At 57.9% G+C, this 22,431-nt stretch overlaps 1 protein-coding gene across 1 annotated transcript in view; it reads left to right on the top strand.

Annotated features, from left to right (window-relative positions):
• Positions 1–22,431, top strand: part of PPP1R12B (protein phosphatase 1 regulatory subunit 12B) — a 187,377-nt gene that overhangs the window by 153,917 nt on the left and 11,029 nt on the right. Inside the window, 5 exon segments of the mRNA XM_064173963.1 lie at positions 11,547–11,563; positions 12,009–12,156; positions 14,748–14,852; positions 16,012–16,065; positions 20,275–20,325. Of these exon segments, the coding sequence (XP_064030033.1) occupies positions 11,547–11,563; positions 12,009–12,156; positions 14,748–14,852; positions 16,012–16,065; positions 20,275–20,325 (375 nt within the window).

Below are 22,431 nucleotides of genomic sequence, written 5' to 3'. Positions count from 1 at the left end.
CTCCCAGCTGTGATTGCCTTGGCAGCAAAAGCCTCTGATCTGGGAGTGATTTTTTGATGTGGACACGTCTGGAATCCAGAGCAAACCTTAAAGGGGCAGGGGGGGCGGGGGGGGGGGAAGCCAAAACATGGCAGCAGCTGAGCTGCAGGTGCTTGGCCTGCGGACAGAGCCTGCAGGGTTTGGTTGTTGTCACAGGCACAGGATGGGATGGGTTGGAAGGGACCTTAAAAGTCACCCAGTGCCAACCCCCTGCCATGGGCAGGGACACCTCACACCAGCACAGCTTGCTCAAGGACTCATCCAGCCTGGCCTTGAACACCTCCAGGGAGGTTGTGGAGCACAGAAGCACCCAATGTGATCTTTGATCTTTGATCATATTGAGTGCTTCTGTGCTCCACAACCTCCCTGGGCAACCTGTGCCAGTGTCTCCCCACCCTCAACCTGTGCCAGTCTCTCACCACCCTCACTCTCAACAATCTCTTCCTCCTCTCCACTCTCCCTCTCCCCTCTCCCAGCTCAAAGCCATTCTCTCTCCTCCCTGCCACTCCCAGCCCTTGCCAAAAGCCCTTCCCCAGCTCTCCTGCAGTCTCTTCAGGCACTGGAAGGTTGCTCTGAGGTCTCTCTGCAGCTTTCTCTTCTCCAGGCTACACAGCCCTAGCTCTCCCAGCCTGCCCCCTCAGGGAAGGTTCCTCAGCTTCTGATCATTTTGGTGGCCTCCTCTGGCCCCTCCTTGTTACATAAACAAGGATCTTAGGGATCTGCTGACAAGGAAAGCCTGGCTGGGGCACTCAGTGCCATGGTCTGGTTGATTGGGCAGGGCTGGGGGATAGTTTGGGCTGGCTGAGCTTGGAGCTCTCTTCCAACCTGCTTGATTCTATGATTCTGTGACCAAACCAACCTCCTGTTAGTGAGTGAGAGGTGTCCAGGGGCACTGGAGCCTGGTGGAGATGCCTGGTTGAGTTGCAGCCTTCCTAGAGTGATGAATATCCTCACCCCTGAGAGGCAGCTGTCACTCCCTGAGTGCTTTAGCAACAAGATTTCCCTTTTCCACCTATTCATGGTCACAGATTTATCCTCCTGCCAGGTAGAGCTGTGTGAATCTCTCTGCTCCTGCCACTGCAGATGCATGGGAGAATAAAATTCCCTGTGGAGATATTTCTCCAGGAAGCTTTTATCTTCTGGGTTTCCATTTCGTGGCTTGGACTCGTTCTGGCTGTGATAAAAATGATGCTGCACAAACTGAAATGGGGTCAAGCAAGTTGCCTCGTGGTGTTTTCCATCTCCTGCCTGGCCTGCTGGCTCTGTGTGTGGAGATGGTTGGCTCCTTCCCATGGGCCAGCAAGTACCAGTGGGACTGAGGCTGGAACTTGAAGGCAGTGAACCTTTCTCTGTGCCCTTCAGCACCTTGCTTTCTGCAGCAGTCAAGAGAGGTTCTCCTCCTGCCCCTCTGCTCTGCCCTACCGAGGCCACATCTGGGATCTTGTGTCCAGTTCTGGGCCCCTCAGCTCCAGAAGGAGCTCAGGGAAGTGCTGGAGAGAGCCCAGCCCAGAGCCCCCAGGCTGCTGCAGGCAGTGAGCATCTCCTGTGAGGCCAGGCTGAGGCAGCTGGGGCTGGCAGCTGGCAGCAGAGCAGCCTGAGGGCTGCCCTCAGTGCTGTGCTCAAGCTGTGCAGGGCAGTGTGGGCAGGACGCAGGCAGGCTCTGCCCAGGGGTGGCCAAGGGCAGCAGAAGGGGCACTGGGGGCAAGCTGGAGCAGAGGAGGTGCCAGGGGAAGAGGATCACAGGATCCCAGATCCCAGGATGTCTGAGGCTGGAAGGCATCCAAAGAGCTCATCCAGTCCAAGCCCCCTGCCAGAGCAGGACCATCCAGACAGGCCTCCTCCTGTGCTGCAGCTTCCATCCATTGCTCCTTGTCCTCTCCCAGGGAGCAGTGAGCAGAGCCTGTCACCCCCACTCCTGACCCCCAAAGCCTCTCCCCCTCTCCTCACCCCCAGAGCCTATCCCCCAGCCCCAGCCCTCAGAGAGTTACAAACATTTATCAAACCCCCTCTCAGTCTTCTCCTCTCCAGACTCTCAGCCCCAGGTCCCTCAGCCTCTCCTCATCAGGAGTGCTCCAGTCCAGGGGGGGGGAAACTTTGTGAGTGTGAGTGTGCTGGAGCCTGGAGCAGGCTGCCCAGAGAGGCTGTGGAGTCTCCTGCTCTGGAGCCTTTCAAACCCTCCTGGCTGTGTTCCTGTGTGCCCTGCCCTGGGTGCTGCTCCCCTGGCAGGGGCTTGGACTGGATGATCTCCAGAGGTCCCTTCCAGCCCATAATGTTCTGTGAGCAGTAACAAACCCTTCTGGGCTCTGTTTGTTCTCTGGGGTTTGTGGTTTCCTCTGGAGATGTCCATATCTGGAAGCATATCAGGAGCTGCTTGGGGCACCACCCCTCAGATGTTCCCTGCAGTGACTCAGGAGTCGCTGGCTCCGTGTGGGTGTATAAATAAGATGGGTCAGGGCAGATGCTGTGACCCCTGGGGTCAGTGACTTCTGTCCCTGCAGCTAAGCTTTCTGCTCCAGCTCCCCTCCCTTCTGAGGAGCAGAGCAAACTGACCCAAGCCAAAGCCAGAGCAGAGACTCTTAACTGTTGAAGGTCTGAATGGTCATGGAGAGGCAGGAAGCAGCACTGCAGCCTCACTGCAAAGCCCTGGTTTAGAGTCACAGAACCATGGAATCAGTCAGGGCTGGAAGGGACCACAAGGATCAGCCAGGTCCTAACCCCCCTGCCATGCCCAGGGACACCTCACACTAGGTCAGGATGTCCAGAGCCACATCCAGCCTGGCCTTAAACACCTCCAGGATGAGGCTTCCACCACCTCCATGGGCAACCTGTGCCAGGCTCTTGCTGTAGAATCACAGAACCAACCAGGTTGGCAGAGAGCTCCAAGCTCCTCCAGCCCAACCTAGCCCCCAGCCCTGCCCAACCAATTAGACCATGGCACTAAGTGCCCCAGCCAGGCTTGGCTGCAACACCTCCAGGGACAGTGACTCCACCACCTCCCTGGGCAGCCCATTCCAATGCCAATCACTCTCTCTGACAACAACTTCCTAATAACATCCAGCATAGACCTGCCCTGGCACAGCTCCAGGCTGTGTCCCCTTCTTCTGTCCCTGGCTGCCTGGCAGCAGAGCCCAACCCCACCTGGCTACAGCCTCCCTGCAGGCAGCTGCAGACAGCAATCCCCCCCAGTCCTGTCACTCCCTGACAGCCTAAAAAGTCCCTCCCCAGCTTTCTTGTGGCCCCTTCAGGTACTGCAAGGCCACAAGAAGGTCTCCTTGGAGCCTTCTCTGCAGACTGCACAGTCCCAACTCCCTCAGGCTCTCCTCCCAGCAAAGCAGCTCCAGCCCTCTGCTCGTCCCCATGGCCCTGCTCTGGACACCTCCAGCACCTCCACAGCCCTCCTGCCCCAGGGGGTGCAGAACAGGCCTCAGCACTGCAGCTGGGGTCTCAGCAGTGTGGAGCAGAGGGGCAGGATCACTTCCCTTGCCCTGCACCTGGTCAGCCTCTGGAGCCCCTGGTGAGGCTGCCACAGCACATTCAGTTGTGATCACAGAATCACAGCACCATGCAGGCTGAAAAACCCTGAACCCTGCTCTGCAGGCTGCACCCTGAACCATATCCCCAAGCACCACATCCTGATGACTTCTAAACACCTCCAAGGATGTGATGGCTCAGCTTTGAAACCATGGGCATTGCAGGGCCAGGAGGTCAGAGGGCAACTTAAGGTTGCAGCAGACAGGGATCAGCTGGGACTGTAAAAGGAGTGAAGAGAGAAGGAAGAATAAGAGACCTTTAATTTGGGCCAGTTTGGGCACTGCCACAACCCCCAGCATGCTGGCACAGCTGAGCCAGGGAGGTGCTGTGGGCTGGGCTGGAGCAGCCCTGGGAAGTGGTGGGGAGAGCAGATGGAAAGTCTGGAGGCAGCAAACCACTTGAGAAGGCTCAGCTGGGAGCCAGTGCTTGCTTTGGTTGCAGTTTTGGTGTTCAGAAAATGAACCCCTAGGAAGCAGAACTAGAGGAGGCTCCGAGCTGCATCCATGCCCCAGGGCACAGCAGCTGTGCCTCTGCTGCTCCTCACAGCCGGGGCTGTGCTTGCAGAGCTCCCTCGGGGGGCTGCAGCTGGTGCTCAGAGGAGGACCCTGGGGAGCTGCTGGGTGGTTGGGTTGGGGGCTGGGGGTTTGTGGATGGTTTTGTTTTCACCATGCCCCCAGATTGCTGAGGTCAGTGTTGCTGCTCAGTAGAAGTGAGATCATTGGAGCAGAGGTTGTCAGATAGGGGAGAGCAGTTCCAAGTCCAGATCACTGACTGGCCAGTTGGCCTCGGCCTGTTTTCATGAAATCCCAGGCTGGTTTGAGTTGGAAGGGACCTTGAAAGCCCAGTCCCACCCCCAGCAATCATCAGACACCTCTGCAACTAGAGCAGGGTGCTCAGAGCCACAGGCAGCCTGACCTGGTGCCAGGCATGGAGCAGCTCCCACACCCCTGGGCAACCTGGGCCAAGCTCTCACCTGCTGTCAGTGTTGTCAACCTCAGTGTCAAACATTCTCCCTTCTCTCCATCTGCCTCTTTCAGTTCCAAACCATCCCCCCTTGTCCTGGCACAGCAGGCCCTGCTCACAAGTCTGTCCCCAGCTTCCTGATCAGCCCTTTAAGCACTGGGAGGCTGCAACTTTAGGCTGAAACAAGTGAGGAAAGGGTAAAAACTGGTCCAAACCATCTCAGTTCTAACAGCAGCAGGTGCTGGGTGTGGCACAGATGGGTCAGCACTCCAGAACTTCTCCAGGCAAGTGCTGCCTGTGTCCCATAGCAGCTGCCACCAGGATGCTGTGGCTGGAGGAGCTTTGGCTGGATTTTGAAGCTGGGAAGTCACAGACTCATAGAATCAGCTCCAAGCTCATCCAGCCCAACCTGGCACCCAGCCCTGCCCAATCACCCAGACCATGGCACTAAGTGCCCCAGCCAGGGACAGTGACTTCACCTCCCTGGGCAGCCCATTCCAGTGCCAATCACTCTCTCTGACAACAACTTCCTAACAACATCCAGCCTAGACCTGCCCTGGCACAGCTTGAGGCTGTGTCCCCTTCTTCTGGCCCTGGCTGCCTGGCAGCAGAGCCCAACCCCACCTGGCTACAGCCTCCCTGCAGGCAGCTGCAGGCAGCAATGAGCTCTGCCCTGAGCCTCCTCTGCTGCAGGCTGCACCCCCCCAGCTCCCTCAGCCTCTCCTCACAGGGCTGTGCTCCAGGCCCCTCCCCAGCCTTGCTGCCCTTCTCCAAACACCTTCCAGCACCTCAGCATCTCTCTGCAATGGAGGAGCCCAGAGCTGGACACAGCACTCCAGGGCTGGCCTGAGCAGTGCTGAGCACAGGGGCACAAGAACCTCCCTTGTCCTGCTGCCCACACTGCTCCTGAGCCAGCCCAGGATGCCATTGGCTCTGCTGCCCACCTGGGCACTGCTGCCTCCTCTGCAGCTCCTCTCTCCCACCACCCCCAGCTCCCTCTCTGCCTGCCTGCTCTCAGCCACTCTGGCCCCAGCCTGTAGTGCTGCCAGTTCCTGGATTGTGGCCTCACTAAAGAGACAGAGTCCAGCCTGCCCTGCTCTGTGGATCCCCAGGAGACAGCAGGAACCAGCAGCAGCTGCCGTGCAAGGGACTGGGGCTCAGGCTGGGGCACGCAGGGCAGGAGGCAGCCTCAGAGATGTGTCCTCAGCCTGTCCCAGCCCTGTGGGGTTGCTTGGGCTGGAATGTGCCCAGAGGAGGCCACCAAGATGATCAGAAGCTGCAGAACCTCCCCTGCAGGGACAGGCTGGGAGAGTTGGGGCTGTTGAGTCTGGAGAAGAGAAGGCTCCAGGGAGACCTCAGCAACCTTCCAGTGCCTGAAGGGGCTCCAGGAGAGCTGGGGAGGGACTTTGGGCAAGGGCTGGGAGTGGCAGGAGGAGGGCAGGGACACCTCCAACCAGGACAGGTTGCTCAAGGCCTCATCCAGCCTGGCCTTGAACACTTCCAGCGAGGTTGTGGAGCGCAGAAGCACAGAATGGGATCTTTGATGTGATTCTGTGCTCCACAAGCTCCCTGGGCAACCTGTGCCAGTTGATTCTGTGCTCCACAACCTCCCTGGAGGTGTTCATCACCAGGCTGGATGAGTCCTTGAGCAACCTGTGCTGGTGAGAGGTGTCCCCTGCCCATGGGATCTCTCAGGTCCCTTCCAGCCCAGCCCCCTCTGTGGCTCTGTGCTCACCCTCCTGCAGACCACACCGACGTGGGGCACTCAGCTGCCTGCTGCTGTGTCCCAAAGAGCCTTTTATTGTTGCTGCTTCACTCAGAGCAGTTTTTATTAAGCAAAGTTTGTTGATTTGTAGCTGCCCCAAACCAGATTTTGCATCAGGCTTTTGGGAGCTGGAAGCTCCGTGGAGGTGCATGGAAATTGTTCATCATCTGGATGGGGTTTTGTTAGCCCTGGCCCTGGGCAGGCAGCAGCATCCATCAGAGGTCAGCACTGGGGCAGCAGCGCAGCTATCCCGGGCAGGGAACCACCTCCAGAAGCAGGACCAAAAGGCAGAGTTCAGCCATACCTTCTAATTATCCTGCACCCTCTAGGAAACCAAAGTTAGCCTCAAAAATGATGTGGTTGTGATGATCTGGAGATTCAGATCATCCAATCCAACCCCCTGCCAGAGCAGGGGCACCCAGGGCAGGGCACACAGGAATGCAGCCAGATGGGGCTGGGAAATCTGCAGAGAAGGAGACTCCACAGCCTCTCTGGGCAGCCTGCTGCAGGCTCCAACACCCTCACACCAAAGAAGTTTCTCCTCATGTTGAGGTGGAACTCTCTGGATTCCACTTTGTGTCCATTGCTCCTTGCCCTGGCACAGGACAGCACTGAGCAGAGCCTGGCCCCTGCTCGCCCCCCACCCTTCAGCTATTTGTAAGCACTGATCAGATCCCCTCAGCCTTCTCCAGACCAAGCAGATATGGTCTCAAACACTGATCAGATCCCCTCAGCCTTCTCCAGACCAAGCAGATATGGTCTCAAACACTGATCAGATCCCCTCAGCCTTCTCCAGACCAAGCAGCCCAGCCAGGTCTGGACTGGAACACAGCTGGAGGGGAGCCCTGATGGGGCTGGGCCATGCTTTCCTCATGGCTTTGCCTCCTTCCAGCTCGGCTCCTGCTCTCCTGACTCTGGGGAGACTTCTTCTACATGGCCTGCCAGAGAGATTGTCCTTTCAGCAGCCCTGTGCCAGTGTGGCCAAGGATGTAAAGCTACAGAGGTGCAGAAGCAGTGGAGCTACCTAACTGCAGGGACCTGCTGGCTTCTCATAGACTCATGCAATGGTTTGGTTTGGAAGGGACCCTAAAGCTCAGCCAGCTCCAACCCCCTGCCAGGGGCAGGGACACCTCCCACCAGCACAGCTTGCTCAGGTCCTCATCCAGCCTGGCCTTCAACACCTCCAGGCAGGAGGCAGCCCCACCCTCTCAACAATTTCTTCCTCCTCTCCACTCTCACTCTCCTCTCTCCCAGCTCACAGCCATTGTCCCTCCTCCTGCACTCCCAGTGCTTCTCCAGAGTCCCTCCCCAGCTCTCCTGGAGCCCCTTCAGGCACTGGAAGGCTGTTCTGAGCTCTCCCTGGAGCTTCCTCTCCTCTCTCCTCTCCTCTCCTCTCCTCTCCTCTCCTCTCCTCTCCTCTCCTCTCCTCTCCTCTCCTCTCCTCTCCTCTCCTCTCCTCTCCTCTCCTCTCCTCTCCTCTCCTCTCCTCTCCTCTCCTCTCCTCTCCTCTCCTCTCCTCTCCTCTCCTCTCCTCTCCTCTCCTCTCCTCTCCTCTCCTCCTTTCCCTTCCCTGACAGGAGGAGAGGAACTTCCCCAGCAGCATCTGGCTTTGTTTGTGTTTCATTTCTAACCCAAACAGGCCTCCCCAGGAGGATATTTGCCAAGGCAAGGTTAAAATTCGAGAGGTTCCTTGGACTTGTGCTGGTGATTAAGCAGGAGGAGGGCAGCAGGACTGGAGCTGTGCTCCAGGACCTCATTAGAGTGGAGTTGGTTAATGGCTTCAGCATCTCTGAGACACAACACAGCAAAATAAACTCCTTGAGAACTCTCCCAGAATAGTGCAGATTTTCCTGAGCTTGGCCAGTTGGAGATAATGAAGCAGAAAATGTGCCCAAAGCAGCTTTTTCTCTTCTCTTTCTTTCCCTTTCTGAGACAATGTCAGTGGACTTCTCCTGCCTCTCTGGGTCAGGTCCCAGCCGCAGCAGAGCAGCCCTGGAAGCAGTTAAGCCACTTTCTGACTTGGCAGCAGCTGGGGTCAGTCCCCCTCTTGGCTCTGCACCTCAGCTAAACCTCACACCAGGAATTTGGGCTCAGGCTCTCCTCACCAATCTCCCAACAGCTCCAGAACTTTCTGAGGTTTCAAGGGAAGGTTCCTGCCCTCCACACACAGAGCACAGGCTCTGGTGGGACTTCACCTCCAATCCTGCCTCCAGCTCTGCTGTCCCCAGCATCAGAAGGGCACAGAGAAGTTGAAGTGAGGCCAGAGGAGGCCACAAAGATGCTCCAGGGGCTGGAGCAGCTCTGCTGTTAGCACAGGCTGAGGGAGCTGGGGGAGTGCAGCCTGCAGAGGAGAAGGCTCCAGGGGCACCTCAGAGCTGCTGCCAGAGCCTGAAGGGATCCTGCAGGAAGGCTGCAGAGAGACTTTTGCTGAGGGTGTCTGAGCCAGGCCAAGGGGGAATGGTTTGGAGCTGAGGCAGAGCAGGGTGAGAGTGGAGCTGAGGAAGAAGTTCTTGAGTAGGAGGGTGGTGAGACTGGCACAGGCTGCCCAGGGAGGCTGTGGCTGCCTCCTCCTTGAGGGTGTTCAAGGCCAGGCTGGATGAGGCCTTGGGCAGCAGAGTCTGGCTGAGAGGTGTCCCTGCCCATGGCAGGGTTTGCAGCAGATGAGTTCTGAGGTCCCTTCCAACCTGTGATTGATCCCTAAAATCAAAGCCCTTTGGCATTCTGGGCAGCAGCAGAGCAGAGCCATGCCCAGCTCCTCCCTGTGTCTTCTGCCTGGGATGGAGCAGCAGCAGCACAGGCAGAACCTGGGCTCAGAAGCAGGCAGCTGGCACAGGCAGGAGCAGGCCACTGTGATGCTCTGGGCTTTTTCTCCCATCCCATCCCAGCTGCCCTGTCTTTGCCAGCTGACCTGGGGTGAATCAGCTCTGGCCCTGTCTGGCAGGGCTGGCAAAACAAGGGGAACCCTTTTGCTGTCTCCATCCCCCCCAGTGCTGCCTGAACACACTGCTGCCATGAGATGGACAGGAAGAAGCTGCTGTGGGTTGGCAGCTGAGCACCACGTTGAGGGAGGTGCTCCTTTGGCTCTACCCTGCCCCAGTGAGGTCACATCTGGAGAACTGAGTCAAATTCTGGGCTCCCCAGTTCATGAGAGCCAGGGAACTGCTGGAGAGAGTCCAGTGCAGGCTACAGAGTTGATGGAGAGGCTGGAGCAGCTCTGTCAGAGGCAAAGGCTAAGAGCCTGCAGGAGAGCAGCCCCAGAGGGCAGCTGAGCAATGCTCAGCAAGAGCTGAAGGGTGGGGGGCAGGAGGCTGGGGCCAGGCTCTGCTCAGTGGTGCCCAGGGACAGGACTAGGGGCAGTGGGCACAGACTGGAACCCAGGAGGTTCCACCTGAAGAGGAGAAACTTTTTTGTTGTCAAGCTGCCCAGAGAGGTTGTGGAGTCTCCTTCTCTGCAGAGCTTCCAACCCTCCCTGGCCATTGTGATCCTGGGCAAGCTGCTCTGGTGCCCTGCTGGAGCAAGGGGGTTGCACTGGGTGATGTCCCTTCCAACCACACCACTCTGGGGTTCTGTGAGAGGCCCAAGAGCTGATGATTGCCAGAGGCGTGCAGGCAGCCTGCAGTCACTCTGTGCTTTGAAGTGTTCCCCCAGGAGCCATCCCCTGGGTGTCTGGAGCTCTGCAGCAGCAGTGCCAGGGGCTCTGCCCTGCTGGCTTTGGAACCAGGACAGCCACTGCTAGCACCTTGCTTCTCCCTGGGGTTCTCCTGCCCCTGCTCTAAGCCCTGCAGCACCATGACCCTGTTTAGATTGCAGGGTGGATGATTTCACAGCCCAGCACCTCCCTGGCTGCTCATGTTTCTAGGCAAACTTTTGATCTCCAGGGAAGTGAGAGGAGTCTGAGCAGAGCTGACAGAGCTGCTCCACATTTGCCAGGGGAAGGAAAAAACCCAAACCACTCAGCTCAGCATCCCCTCTGCAGCCTGAGCAGTGTTCACAGGGTCACACACTGATGTGGTCTCCCACCTCACAGCCACTGTCCCTCGTCCTGGCACTCCAAACTCTTGTCAAGAGTCCTTCCCCAGCTCTCCTGGAGCCCCTTCAGGTGTCCCATGGGCAGGGACACCTCCCACCAGCACAGCTTGCTCAGGTCCTCATCCAGCCTGGCCTTCAACACCTCCAGGCAGGAGGCAGCCACAGCCTCCCTGGGCAACCTGTGCCAGTCTCTCCCCACCCTCACTCTCAACAATTTCTTCCTCCTCTCCACTCTCCCTCTCCCCTCTCCCAGCTCAGAGCCATTCTCCCTCCTCCTGCCACTCCCTTGTCCAAAGTCCCTCCCCAGCTCTCCTGCAGCCCCTTCAGCTACTGGAAGGTTGCTCTGAGGTCTGCCTGGAGCCTTCTCTTCTCCGGGCTGCACAGCCCCAACTCTCCCAGCCTGTCCCCACAGGGGAGGTTCTGCAGCCTCTCATCATCTTGGTGGCCTCCTCTGGACCCTCCCCAGCAGCTCCAGGTGCTCCTTGAGCTGGAGGCAGTGCTGCAGTGAGGGCTGAGCAGAGCAGAGGGGCAGAATCTCCTCCCTGTGCTGCTGCTCTCCCTGCTCTGGCTGCAGCCAGCACTCAGCAGGCTCTGGGCTGCCAGTGCCCAGTGCTGGCCCACACTGAGTGCTCAGGAGCAGCAGAGCTCACTCACCATTTGGAACTCCACAAGCTCCCTGGACAGCCTGTGCCAGTCTCTCCCCACCACAGTGAAGCTTTTCTTCATAGAGGACAAATGGAGAAGTGCCTGGGGGTGATCTCCTGAGGTTCACACAGGTCCAGGGAGAGCTGTGCCAATCCCTCTCACCCCTGCCATGAACAGGACAGTGGTCAAAGCCAGGAAGAAGAGCTTGAGCTGAAAAGGGAAGCAATGGATTGGGCTGGGTCCAGAGGAGTGGATCTCAGTTCTGGAAAGCAGGATTTGGAGAACAAGGTTCAGCAGTTTGTAGGTGAGCAGAAGAAGTGAAGTGGTGAAACACTTCAGAGCAGCTGCAATGCTTCAGACCTGCCACTGCCTTCTCCCAGAGCTGAAAAGATCCTGCAGGGATCAGGGATCTGAGGCTCCCAGTTTGGGCAGGGGAACTGATGGTGTTTGGGTTGTTGTGAGCTGGGTGCTGGTGTCAGAGGGAGGGAGGAAGTTGCTGCTGCCTGGGGGCTCCTGAGTGACCCTTTCCTCCTCCTGCTTAGTAACTCCTTTTTTCTTTCTTTTTTCCCCTCAGCATGAAAGACTTTCCAGGTAAGAATTCTGATGCTTGGAGTTGTTTTCTGTGTAGTTTCCCTTGCCAGGATGTTTCTGTGTGGCTCTGGGGGGGTTCCCTGTGCTTCAGCTCAGCAGCTGCCGCCGGCGCTGGCCATGTGATGCTCAGCTGCTAGGCCACTTTGCCTCCATCCTTTCCTCCTCAAGTTATTCAACAGAGGGGGGGAAAAGAATCCCCCTGTGCCCTGTTAGCAGTGCATTAACAGGGGGGAGGTTCATGGGAAGTCTGGGGGGTTTGGGTTGACACCCACCGGGGGGGGTTGCCACTTTAAAACCGGCGCTGGCTGCCTGGCCGGTGCCCATCCGCGGGGTGGGCTCAGCCCTGCCATGCCTCTGCCACAGCCTCCAGCCTGCCCAGCTGGGCTGAGAGTGGCTGTCCCAGAGATCCTGCAAAGCTCCAAGGTGCTGGAACTTCCCCTTTTAGGTTGGAAGCAGCTACAAACCCCAGCAGCAGTGAGTCCTCCTACAGCGACCGTGCCTCCAGCCGCGCCAGTGCCTACAGCCGCAGGGAGAACCGATTGGCCGCGCTCAGCAGCCGGGCGGAGGAGGAGAGCAACAGGGACTACAAGAGAGTAGGGCTCCTGCATCTCTTACTGTCTCTGCCTGTGCCTCAGAAACCTGCTCTGGGGGCCCTTGGGAAGGATGAGAAGTTGTTTCTTCCCCTTTTCCCTGTTTCCATGGCGTTTGGGAGCCTCCCCCCAGCCCTGCCCAGCCACAGCAGCCGCACAGGGGGTGGTGAAAGGAGCTGTGGGTGAGGTTTAATGAGGTTGAAGGCTGCTGTGAGGGTTAGCCTTGGATGAGGTTCAACAAGACCAAGTGCTGGGTGCTGCACTGGGGTCACAGCAACCTCGGGAAGGCTCCAGGCTTGGCTGGAAACTGCCCAGAGGAGAAGGACCTGGGGGTGCTGGCTGACAGCAGCTGAAGATGAGCCAGCAGTGCCCAGGTGGCCGAGAAGGACAGCAGCAGCCTGGCCTGGATCAGCAGTGGTGTGGGCAGGATTGTGCCCTAGGACTGGGCACTGCTGAGGCTGCACCTTGAGTGCTGGGGTCAGTTTTGGGCTCACACTCCAAGAAGGACATTGAGGAGCTGGAGGAGGTCCAGAGAAGAGCAACAAAGGTGGGAAAGGGTCTGGAGAGCAGAGCTGGGGAGGAGCAGCTGAGGGAGCTGGGGGTGAGCAGCCTGGAGCAGAGCAGGCTGAGGGCAGAGCTCATTGCTCTCTGCAGCTCCCTGAGAGCAGGCTGCAGCCAGCTGGGGGTTGGGCTCTGCTGCCTGGGCTCAGGGGATGGAAGGAGAGGAAATGTCCTGGGATTGTGCCAGGGGAGGGTTAGGTTGGAGAGGAGGAAAAGTTTCTTTGCTGGAGGAGTGGTGAGGGCCTGGCAGAGGCTGCCCAGGGAGGTAGTGGAGTGCCCATGGCTGGAGGGGTTGAAGGAAGCTGTGGCCATGGCACTTGGGGCCAGGGTTTGTGCCCATGGTGGGGTTGGGTTGCTGCTTGGTTTGAATGATCTGAGAGAGCTTTTCCAGCCAAACAGATCTATGATTCTCTGGCCCCATGCAAAGTCCAGCATCTGGGGAGGGTGTGAGAAGTCAGGCTGGAGAAAGAGGGGCAGGGATTTGTACAGAGCTGGTGAGCTCAGCATGGCCTGAGCCTCTGTGTCTCACAGAATTCATTTTGCTTCTCTAAGAGCCCAGAACTGCTGTCATCTCTGGAAGTTTCCCTGTAATCCCTGACAGGCAGCAGCAGGCCTGGCTGCTGTGCACACCCAGAGTCAGCACAAAGACCAGATGAAAGCAAAGGGATTGAGGTGACCTTAATTCTTCAGTGTCCATGGTGCAGGAAAGCCTGGCACAGGGAGCTGGTCAGCACAGGCAGGCAGCATGCCCAGGCTGTCCTCCAAGAGGGGTGGAATTCTGCTGCTCTGAAGGAAGTGGAGGGGGAAAAAAATCAATCCTGGAGTGACCTAAAATTGTCCTCAAACTAGAAGCAAAGTGTGTGGAGCTGGAGAGCACAACAGCACAGAGCCACAGATTGCAGCAGCCTGGAAGGGACCCTCCAAGGGCATCTTGTCCAACCCCCCTGCAGGCAGCAGGGACACCTCCAACCAGAGCAGGCTGCCCAGGGCCACATCCAGGCTGATCTTGGATGTCTCCAGGGATGGAGCTTCCACCTTCCTCCAGTTCAGAGCCATTGCCCTCATCCTGGCACTGTGAGCCCTTGACACAAGTTCCTCCTCAGCTCTCCTGAGCCACTTCAGCTATTGGAAGGCTGCTCTGAGGTCTCCCTGGAGCCTTGTTGTCTCCATAACCCTCTCCAGCCTCTGATCATCTTGGTGGCCTCCTCTGGGCCCTCTCCAGCAGCTCCAGGTCTTTCTTGTGCTGTGTTCCCCAGAACTGGAGGCATTGCTGCAGGTGAGATCAGAGCAGAGCAGAGGGGCAGGATCTCCTCTCTCCAGCTCTGCCCAGGCTGCTATGGATGCAGCCCAGGCTGCCCTTGGCCTTCTGTGCTGCCAGTGCCCACTGCTGGCTCCTGCCCAGCTTCTTCCTCACCAGCACCCCCAAGTCCTTCCCTGCAGGGCTGCTCTGGATCCTCCAGGGAGTACCAGGGATTGCCCTGCCCCAGCTGCAGGACTTTGCACTTGGGCTTGTTGAACCTCATGGTTGAGCAGCTCAGGTTCAGACACTTCCAGCCCATGACTGAGGAGCTGATTAAGCCTGGTGGTTTGCCCAAATTAAAGCCATCCTTCCTCTGTGCCTCTTGGCTGCCTCTGAACACTCCACAAACCCAAACAGCTGCTCCCTTGCTGCGTGGGAGGGATGCAAAGCAGCAAGCATCCAGACAGGTCCTGTTGAAGGTTGCATTGTGGGGAGTGATGCAGTGCCTGCAGCTTGGCACTGGGCATAGGAGGCTGCTGGGGGCAGCCCTGGCTGTGTGCAGTGCCCGAGGGGCAGTCTGCAGAGCTGAGAGCTTCTGATTCTGCTTAAACACCTCCAAGGAGTTGGCAGAAGCCTCATCCCTGGAGGTGTTTAAGGCCAGGCTGGGTGAGGCTCTAGACAATCTGATCTGGTGTGAGGTGTCCCTGCCCAAGGCACAGGGGTTGGAGCTGGCTGATCCTTGGGGTCCCTTCCAGCCCTGACTGACTCCCTGGTTCTGTGCTTTGTCTTCCAGCTATACGAAAGTGCCCTGGCTGAAAATCAGAAGCTGAAGTCAAAACTGAAGGAAGCTCAACTCGAGCTGGCTGAAATCAAATCCAAGTTGGAAAAAGCAGCCCAGGTAAGGCAAAAAGCAGCTCCTGGACTCAGAGGGGATCTTGTCAGTAGGGTGGGTGTCAGGAGGAAGGTGCCAGGCACTTTTCAGTGGTGCCCAGTGATAGGACAGAGGGCAGTGGGCACAAGCTGGAACCCAGGAATTGCTTCCTCACCAGGAGGAGAAATTTCATGGGTGTGAGGGTGCTGGAGCCTGGAGCAGGCTGCCCAGAGGGGTTGTGGAGCCTCCTGCTCTGGAGATAGTCAAGTCCCATCTGGACGTGTTCCTGGGTGCCCTGCCCTGGGTGCCCCTGCTCTGGCAGGGGTTGGACTGAATGATCTCTGGAGCTCCCTTCCAGCCCCACCCTCTGTGGTGCGCTTGACTGGAGGAGCTGGAGAGCAGCCCACAGCAACCAGAGCCAGGGGTGGGCCCCTGGGGGGAGGGAGGTGCTGCAGAGGAGATTCAGCTGGCACCCAGTGCCTGTGGGCATGTGGAGCCTGCTGCTGCTGTGGGCAAGGGCAGCTCTGGCTGAGGGCATCCTTGGGTGAGGGCATCCGCAGGTGAGTCCATCTTTGGGTGAGTGCCTCCTTGGGTGAGTGCACCCTTAGGCAAGTGCATCTTTGAGTGAGTGCCTCCCTGGGTGAGTGCACCCTTAGGCAAGTGCATCTTTGAGTGAGTGCCTCCCTGGGTGAGTGCACCCTTAGGCAAGTGCATCTTTGAGTGAGTGCCTCCTTGGGTGAGTGTATCCTTAGGTGAGTCCATCTTCGGGTGAGTGCATCTTTGGGTAAGTGCATCGTTGGTTGAGTCCATCTTTGGGTGAGTGCGCTCTTGGGTGAGTGCACCCTTGGGTGAGTGCATCCTTAGGTGAGTCCATCCTTGAGTGAGTGCAACCTTGAGTGAGTGCAACCTTGGGCAAGTCCACCTTTGAGTGAGTGCCTCCTTAGGCAAGTACATCTTTGGGTGAGTGCACCCTTGGGCAAGTGCGTGCTTGGGTGAGTGCATCCTTAGGTGAGTCCATCTTTGGGTGAGTGCATCCTTAGGTGAGTCCATCTTTGGGTGAGTGCATTCTTGGATGAGTGCCCCCTTGGACGAGCACCCCCTTGGATGAGCACCCCCTTGCCCTGAGCCTTGGTGCCACCCCTGTGGCAGCCTCTCCATGCTGACAGTTTCTGTTTCTGCTCTGCAGCAGAAGCAGGAGAAGAGCTCTGACCGCTCCTGCATGCTGGAGCTGGAGAAAAGGGTAAGTGTCAGCTGCAGCACAGCACAGCACAGCACAGCACAGCACAACACAGCACAGTGCAGTGCAGCACAGCACAGCATAACGCAGCACAGTGCAGTGCAGCACAGCACAGCACAACGCAGCACAGTGCAGTGCAGCACAGCACAGCACAACACAGCACAGTGCAGTGCAGCACAACACAGCACAACACAGCACAACACAGTGCAGTGCAGCACAACACAGCACAACACAGTGCAGTGCAGCACAGCATAGCACAGCGCAGCACAGCACAGGACAGCGCAGCACAGCACAGGACAGCGCAGCACAGCACAGGACAGCGCAGCACAGCACAGGACAGCGCAGCACAGGACAGCACAGCACAGGACAGCGCAGCACAGCACAGGACAGGACAGGACAGCGCAGCACAGCACAGGACAGCGCAGCACAGCACAGGACAGCGCAGCACAGGACAGCGCAGCACAGCACAGGACAGGACAGCGCAGCACAGCACAGGACAGGACAGCGCAGCACAGCACAGGACAGCGCAGCACAGCACAGGACAGCGCAGCACAGGACAGCGCAGCACAGCACAGGACAGGACAGCGCAGCACAGCACAGGACAGGACAGCGCAGCACAGCACAGGACAGCGCAGCGCAGCACAGGACAGCGCAGCACAGGACAGCACAGCACAGGACAGCGCAGCACAGCACAGGACAGGACAGGACAGCGCAGCACAGCACAGGACAGCACAGCACAGGACAGGACAGCGCAGCACAGGACAGCGCAGCACAGGACAGGACAGGACAGCACAGCGCAGGACAGCGCAGCACAGCGCAGCACAGGACAGCGCAGCACAGGACAGGACAGCACAGCACAGGACAGCACAGCACAGCACAGGACAGCGCAGCACAGGACAGCGCAGCACAGCACAGGACAGGACAGCACAGCGCAGGACAGCGCAGCACAGGACAGCGCAGCACAGGACAGGACAGCACAGCACAGCACAGGACAGCACAGCACAGCACAGGACAGGACAGCACAGCGCAGGACAGCGCAGCACAGGACAGCGCAGCACAGCACAGGACAGGACAGCACAGCACAGGACAGGACAGCACAGCACAGGACAGGACAGCACAGCGCAGGACAGCGCAGCACAGCGCAGCACAGGACAGCGCAGCACAGCACAGGACAGCGCAGCACAGCACAGGACAGCACAGCACAGCACAGGACAGGACAGCGCAGCACAGCACAGCGCAGCACAGCACAGCACAACACAGCACAGCGCAGCACAGCGCAGCACAGCACAGCACAACGCAGCACAGCGCAGCACAGCGCAGCACAGCACAACACAGCACAGCGCAGCACAGCACAGGACAGCACAGCGCAGTGCAGCACAGCACAGTGCAGCACAGCGCCGCACAGCACAGCGCAGCACAGCGCAGCACAGGACAGCACAGCGCAGTGCAGCACAGCACAGCACTGGACAGCACAGTGCAGCGCAGCACAGCACAGAGCAGCGCAGCACAGCACAGGACAGCGCAGCACTGGACAGCACAGCACAGCAGTGGACAGCACAGCACAGCACAACACAGCACAGGACAGTGCAGCACAGGACAGTGCAGCACAGCACAGCATAGCACAGCATAACACAGCGCAGCACAGCACAGCACAGCACAGCACTGGACAGCACAGCACAGCAGTGGACAGCACAGCACAGCACAACACAGCACAGGACAGTGCAGCACAGCATAACACAGCGCAGCACAGCACAGGACAGCACAGCACAGGACAGCACAGCATAGGACAGCGCAGCACAGCACAGGACAGCGCAGCACAACACAGCACAGTGCAGTGCAGCAGAGCACAGGACAGCGCAGCATAACACAGCGCAGCACAGGACAGCACAGCGCAGCGCAGCACAGCACAGGACAGCACAGCGCAGCACAACACAGCACAGTGCAGTGCAGCACAGCACAGCTTAGGACAGCGCAGCACAGCACAGGACAGCGCAGCGCAGGACAGCACAGCACAGCGCAGCACAACACAGCACAGTGCAGTGCAGCAGAGCACAGGACAGCACAGCGCAGCACAACACAGCACAGTGCAGTGCAGCAGAGCACAGGACAGCACAGCGCAGCACAACACAGCACAGTGCAGTGCAGCACAGCACAGCTTAGGACAGCGCAGCACAGCACAGGACAGCGCAGCGCAGGACAGCACAGCACAGCGCAGCACAACACAGCACAGTGCAGTGCAGCAGAGCACAGGACAGCACAGCGCAGCACAACACAGCACAGTGCAGTGCAGCACAGCACAGCTTAGGACAGCGCAGCACAGCACAGGACAGCGCAGCGCAGGACAGCACAGCACAGCGCAGCACAACACAGCACAGTGCAGTGCAGCAGAGCACAGGACAGCGCAGCATAACACAGCGCAGCACAACACAGCACAGTGCAGTGCAGCACAGCACAGGACAGCACAGCACAGCACAACACAGCACAGTGCAGTGCAGCACAGCACAGCTTAGGACAGCGCAGCACAGCAGAGCTGCTGCCTCCTGCGGCTCTGCAGGGCACAGCAGTGTGTTGAAGGAAAGTGTTAATTGAAGCTGAGTTCCGTTGCTGCCTCCTGCACGGAGCACAGTGGTAGTTGTGCTCTGACCTCTGCGCTGCCTCAGACTTTTCTGCTCTCTGCAGATCAGCTCAGTTCTGATTTTCTTTCTCGCACCTCAGGAAGCTGCAGACCCAGGAATTGTGTTGAGTTGTGCTAAGGGTCTGCTGCTCCCTTGGGTGAGGCCTTGGGCTGCCTGTTCTAGTGGGAGGTGTCCCTGCCTATGGCAGGGGGTCAGAACTGGATGAGCTTTGAGGTCCCTTCCAACCTAACCCATTCTGTGATGCTGTGATTCTGCATAGTCTTGGGCCCTACACATAAAGACTCGTTTGGGGCAGAGGGGACACAGCAGAGCACTGCCTTGGTGTCTGTGCTGGGATTGTGTCTGTGTGGGTCTGGAGGCTGGAACGTTCCTTCCCCTTGCCAAGCAGCCAGGACTGGTGCAGTAAGCTAAGGCAGTGTCTGGCTACATCTCTGCTGCAAGCAGCCATAGCTTGGGGAGGCTGGAAGGACCTGGGGAGGTTTGTGAGTCCATCCAAGCAGATGCTGTGCTGAATTTGGAGAAGGTTGCTCAGGGCAACCCTGGGTGGGGCTTCACTGAAGGGGAGTGAAGAAGGTCAGGATGGGCCAAAAGGACCCAGAACTTACAGAATCACAGAACCATGCAGGCTGGCACAGCCCCTCAGGATCACCAAGCCCAAGCTAGAACCCTACTCTACAAGATTCACCTTAAAACCATAGCCCCAGGCACCACATCCAAACCACCCTGAACCACATCTGGGGTGGGTGACTCCACCACCTCCCTGGGCAGTTCATCCCAGCCCCTGACCACTCTCTGTGAGAAACATTTTCCTAATGTCCAATCCAAACCTCCCCAGGCTCAGCTTAAGGCCATTCCCCCTTGCTCTGCCTGCAGTTCCCTGTGAGCAGAGCCCAGCAGCAGCCTCTCCACAGTGTCCCTTCAGGTAGCTGCAGGCAGCAGTGAGGTCTCCCTCAGCCTCCTCAGTTCCACACTACCCATCCCCAGCTCCCTCAGCCACTCCTCATCAGATTTACCCCCAGCTGCTTCACCATCTGGCCTGCCCCATCTGAGCAGCTCCTGGCTGTACCCAGTGTCTTGCTTTCAGACCCCAAAGAAGCCAACAGAAAAGCTGGAGAGGGACTTCCTACGAGGGCCTGTGGTGATGCAACGAGGGCAATGGTTTGAAACTAGAGCAGGGGAGATGTAGGTTGGACATTAGGAAGAAGGGTTAGGGTTACTGTGAGGGTGGGGAGGCACTGGAATGGGTTGTCCAGAGGAATCCTGGATGCCTCATCCCTAGAAATGTTTAGGACCAGGCTGGATGAGGCCTTGAGCCACCTGTGCTGGTGGAAGTGTCCCTGCTCTTGGCAGGGAGTTTGGAACTGGATGATCTTGAAGGTCCTTTCCGACTCAAGCCATTCCCTGCCCATGGCTGGGGGGGCTGGAGTAGATGATCTCTGAAGTCCCTTCCAACCTGAGCCATTCTGTGATTCCATGGCTCTAGGAAGGGTCCTGCAGAATTCACTTTATGAGCAATATTCTCTAATGCTGCTTCTGAATCCTTGTGACCATCTTTGTTCTCAACCCTTGCAAACAGGAGAAGAGAGCCCTGGAGCGGAAACTCTCTGAGATGGAAGAGGAGATGAAGGTAAGAAATGAGCTCTTCACTCTATCCCATTTTTAATGCCTTGTATTAATGTCTTTGGGGATTGTTGGATATTAAAGATGTACTTGGGAAGAGACTGAATTACCTCTGAGCGTGTTCCTTTCTGCAGTCAGAGCCTCCGTTAATGGCCGTGTTCTCCCGACGTGGAATGCTAATCAGTGCCCAATTATCATTGCTCTGATTGCACCAGATGTTGAATTTGTTGTGCTGCTTGAGCTGAGAACTGAGAGCAGTTCTCCCGAGGTGCTCTCCCAAACTAATCCTCTGTGGCTCGCTGGGTTGCAGTGTGCTGATGCCCTCTGCCCTGAGTAGCCTGCAGCCTGCCGTGGTTCTCTCCAGATGGGTAAGAAGACAAAGCTGGCTTTTGAGATCACGCACACAGAGCCGTGGGGTGGCTGTGCCCCACCTCCTAGAGCATGCCACGGGAGGGCTGTGCCAGTCAGCCAGGCTGGGACAGCAGAGAGGAGTTGGCTTCCTGACGGCCTCTGCAGCATGGCTTCACTGGCACGAGACAGCCGCCCCGAGCGCCCCAGCCTCTGCGCTCTCCTCTCTCCTGGCACTGCTTCCAAGGATGGTTCTCCTCCTGCCCTGGCTTGGATGCCCTGGGAGCGTGGGGCTGGTGGGGAGCACTGCAGGGCAGGAAGCCTAAGAGCACCCAAAACCTCACACTTGCTGCAGTGTTGCTCCATTTTACGCTCGTGTGCACCCAATGCCCTCTGCTCTGTGCCCTGCGCTTTCATCCCCTTTCAGCATGAGCCAGGTGGGACCAAGGACCAAGCTACTCTAAGAAGGAAGGACCTCATCTGAGAGCTGTGAGCTCCCCCAGCACTGATGGAAACGATGTTCTGCCACCCTGGAGGAGCTTCCAACTTTGTGTTTCCATTTGAAGCTTGCTGCATTTCCTGAGCAGAGACCTTTGGAAGGCTCCATGGACTCGTGCTGCATCTTAAACCGCAACAAGCAGCAGAAGGATTTGATGGAGTCTTACTGTGAAGGCTCTTGTTTGCTCAGAGGAGAGCATAAGTGTGGATGAGCTGGCCAGAAGGGCAAGGAGAAAGGCCTGAACGTGCCTGAATTCCAGATTCTGTGTTCACTGAACAGGTAGCACAACCTTAAACTCCAGAGAGACCTTCCCATACTTGCAGAAGAGGCCTTCAAGGGGAGATGCAGGCAGGAGCCAGCGGTGGTTGTCTCCCCAGCCCTGCAGATCGCCGCAAACCAGCTCAGCCCTCGGAGGAAAAAGACAAATTGGTGTCCTCTAGTGGCCTGTCGGCTTGGAGAGGGCTTTACTGGTCGGGAAGGCAGCTGGTGAAAGAAGGTGCCTCGAGGAGCTGCGGGAGGCAGCCAAGGCTCCTCTGGCTGGGGTAGTCCAGAGCCGCAGGCTGAAGGAAGCCAAAGTGGTGCAAAAGGAGGAGCAGTGCCAGAAGTTTGACTTGTTCTTGTGTTGCCTCAAGGGACCTGCTGGATCCATGAGCTGAAGGAGCCTGAAAATGAGCTAGCAGGTCCTTGAGGGTGGCACTTTCTGTGCTCTGCTGTGTTCTTGCTGTGTTGAACAACCAAAGTGGCCTTTTGCTAGCAGAGTAAGCAAAGGGGAAAGCTGGAAAAGCCTCTTCTGAGGTGCTGTGGCGTTTCCAGTGGTTCATGCAGGAGCTCCAGCATGTGGTAAGTAGCTGAGTGCTGACAGCTCTCCTTTGACAGCCACTCAAGGAAAAGGAATATAAAAACCTCTGGAGGTAAAAGAACCTTGAACTGGACCTGTCCATCAGGGGAGCAGGCTCCCGTGTCCGCTGTCACCGTGCCTTAAAGCAGGAGGGGCAGCCAGTGGGGTTTGCCTGACGTGAGACAGCCTCTGCAGGGCATGGGTGTTAATCCCAGCGTGGCAACTGAGCCAGAGCACTGCTGTGCCTTCTGCTCAGGCCCACCCCTGCTGCTTGCTCAGGCCGAGTCGCCAGCGAGGAGAGATCAGAAGGGACTTGAGCAAACATGGGGAGCAGCAGGAGGGAGCAACCAGACTGCTGCTGGGTTAGCAGGGCTCAGGCAGCTCTGTGATGTTGGGAATCTTCCCACCACTCTGTCAATTGATCCAGC

The sequence above is a fragment of the Pogoniulus pusillus genome, chromosome 39, assembly GCF_015220805.1.
Source record: "Pogoniulus pusillus isolate bPogPus1 chromosome 39, bPogPus1.pri, whole genome shotgun sequence".
Lineage (NCBI taxonomy): Eukaryota > Metazoa > Chordata > Aves > Piciformes > Lybiidae > Pogoniulus > Pogoniulus pusillus.
Note: the sequence above shows the minus strand (reverse complement) of the source record. Positions and strands in the feature narration are given on the sequence as shown.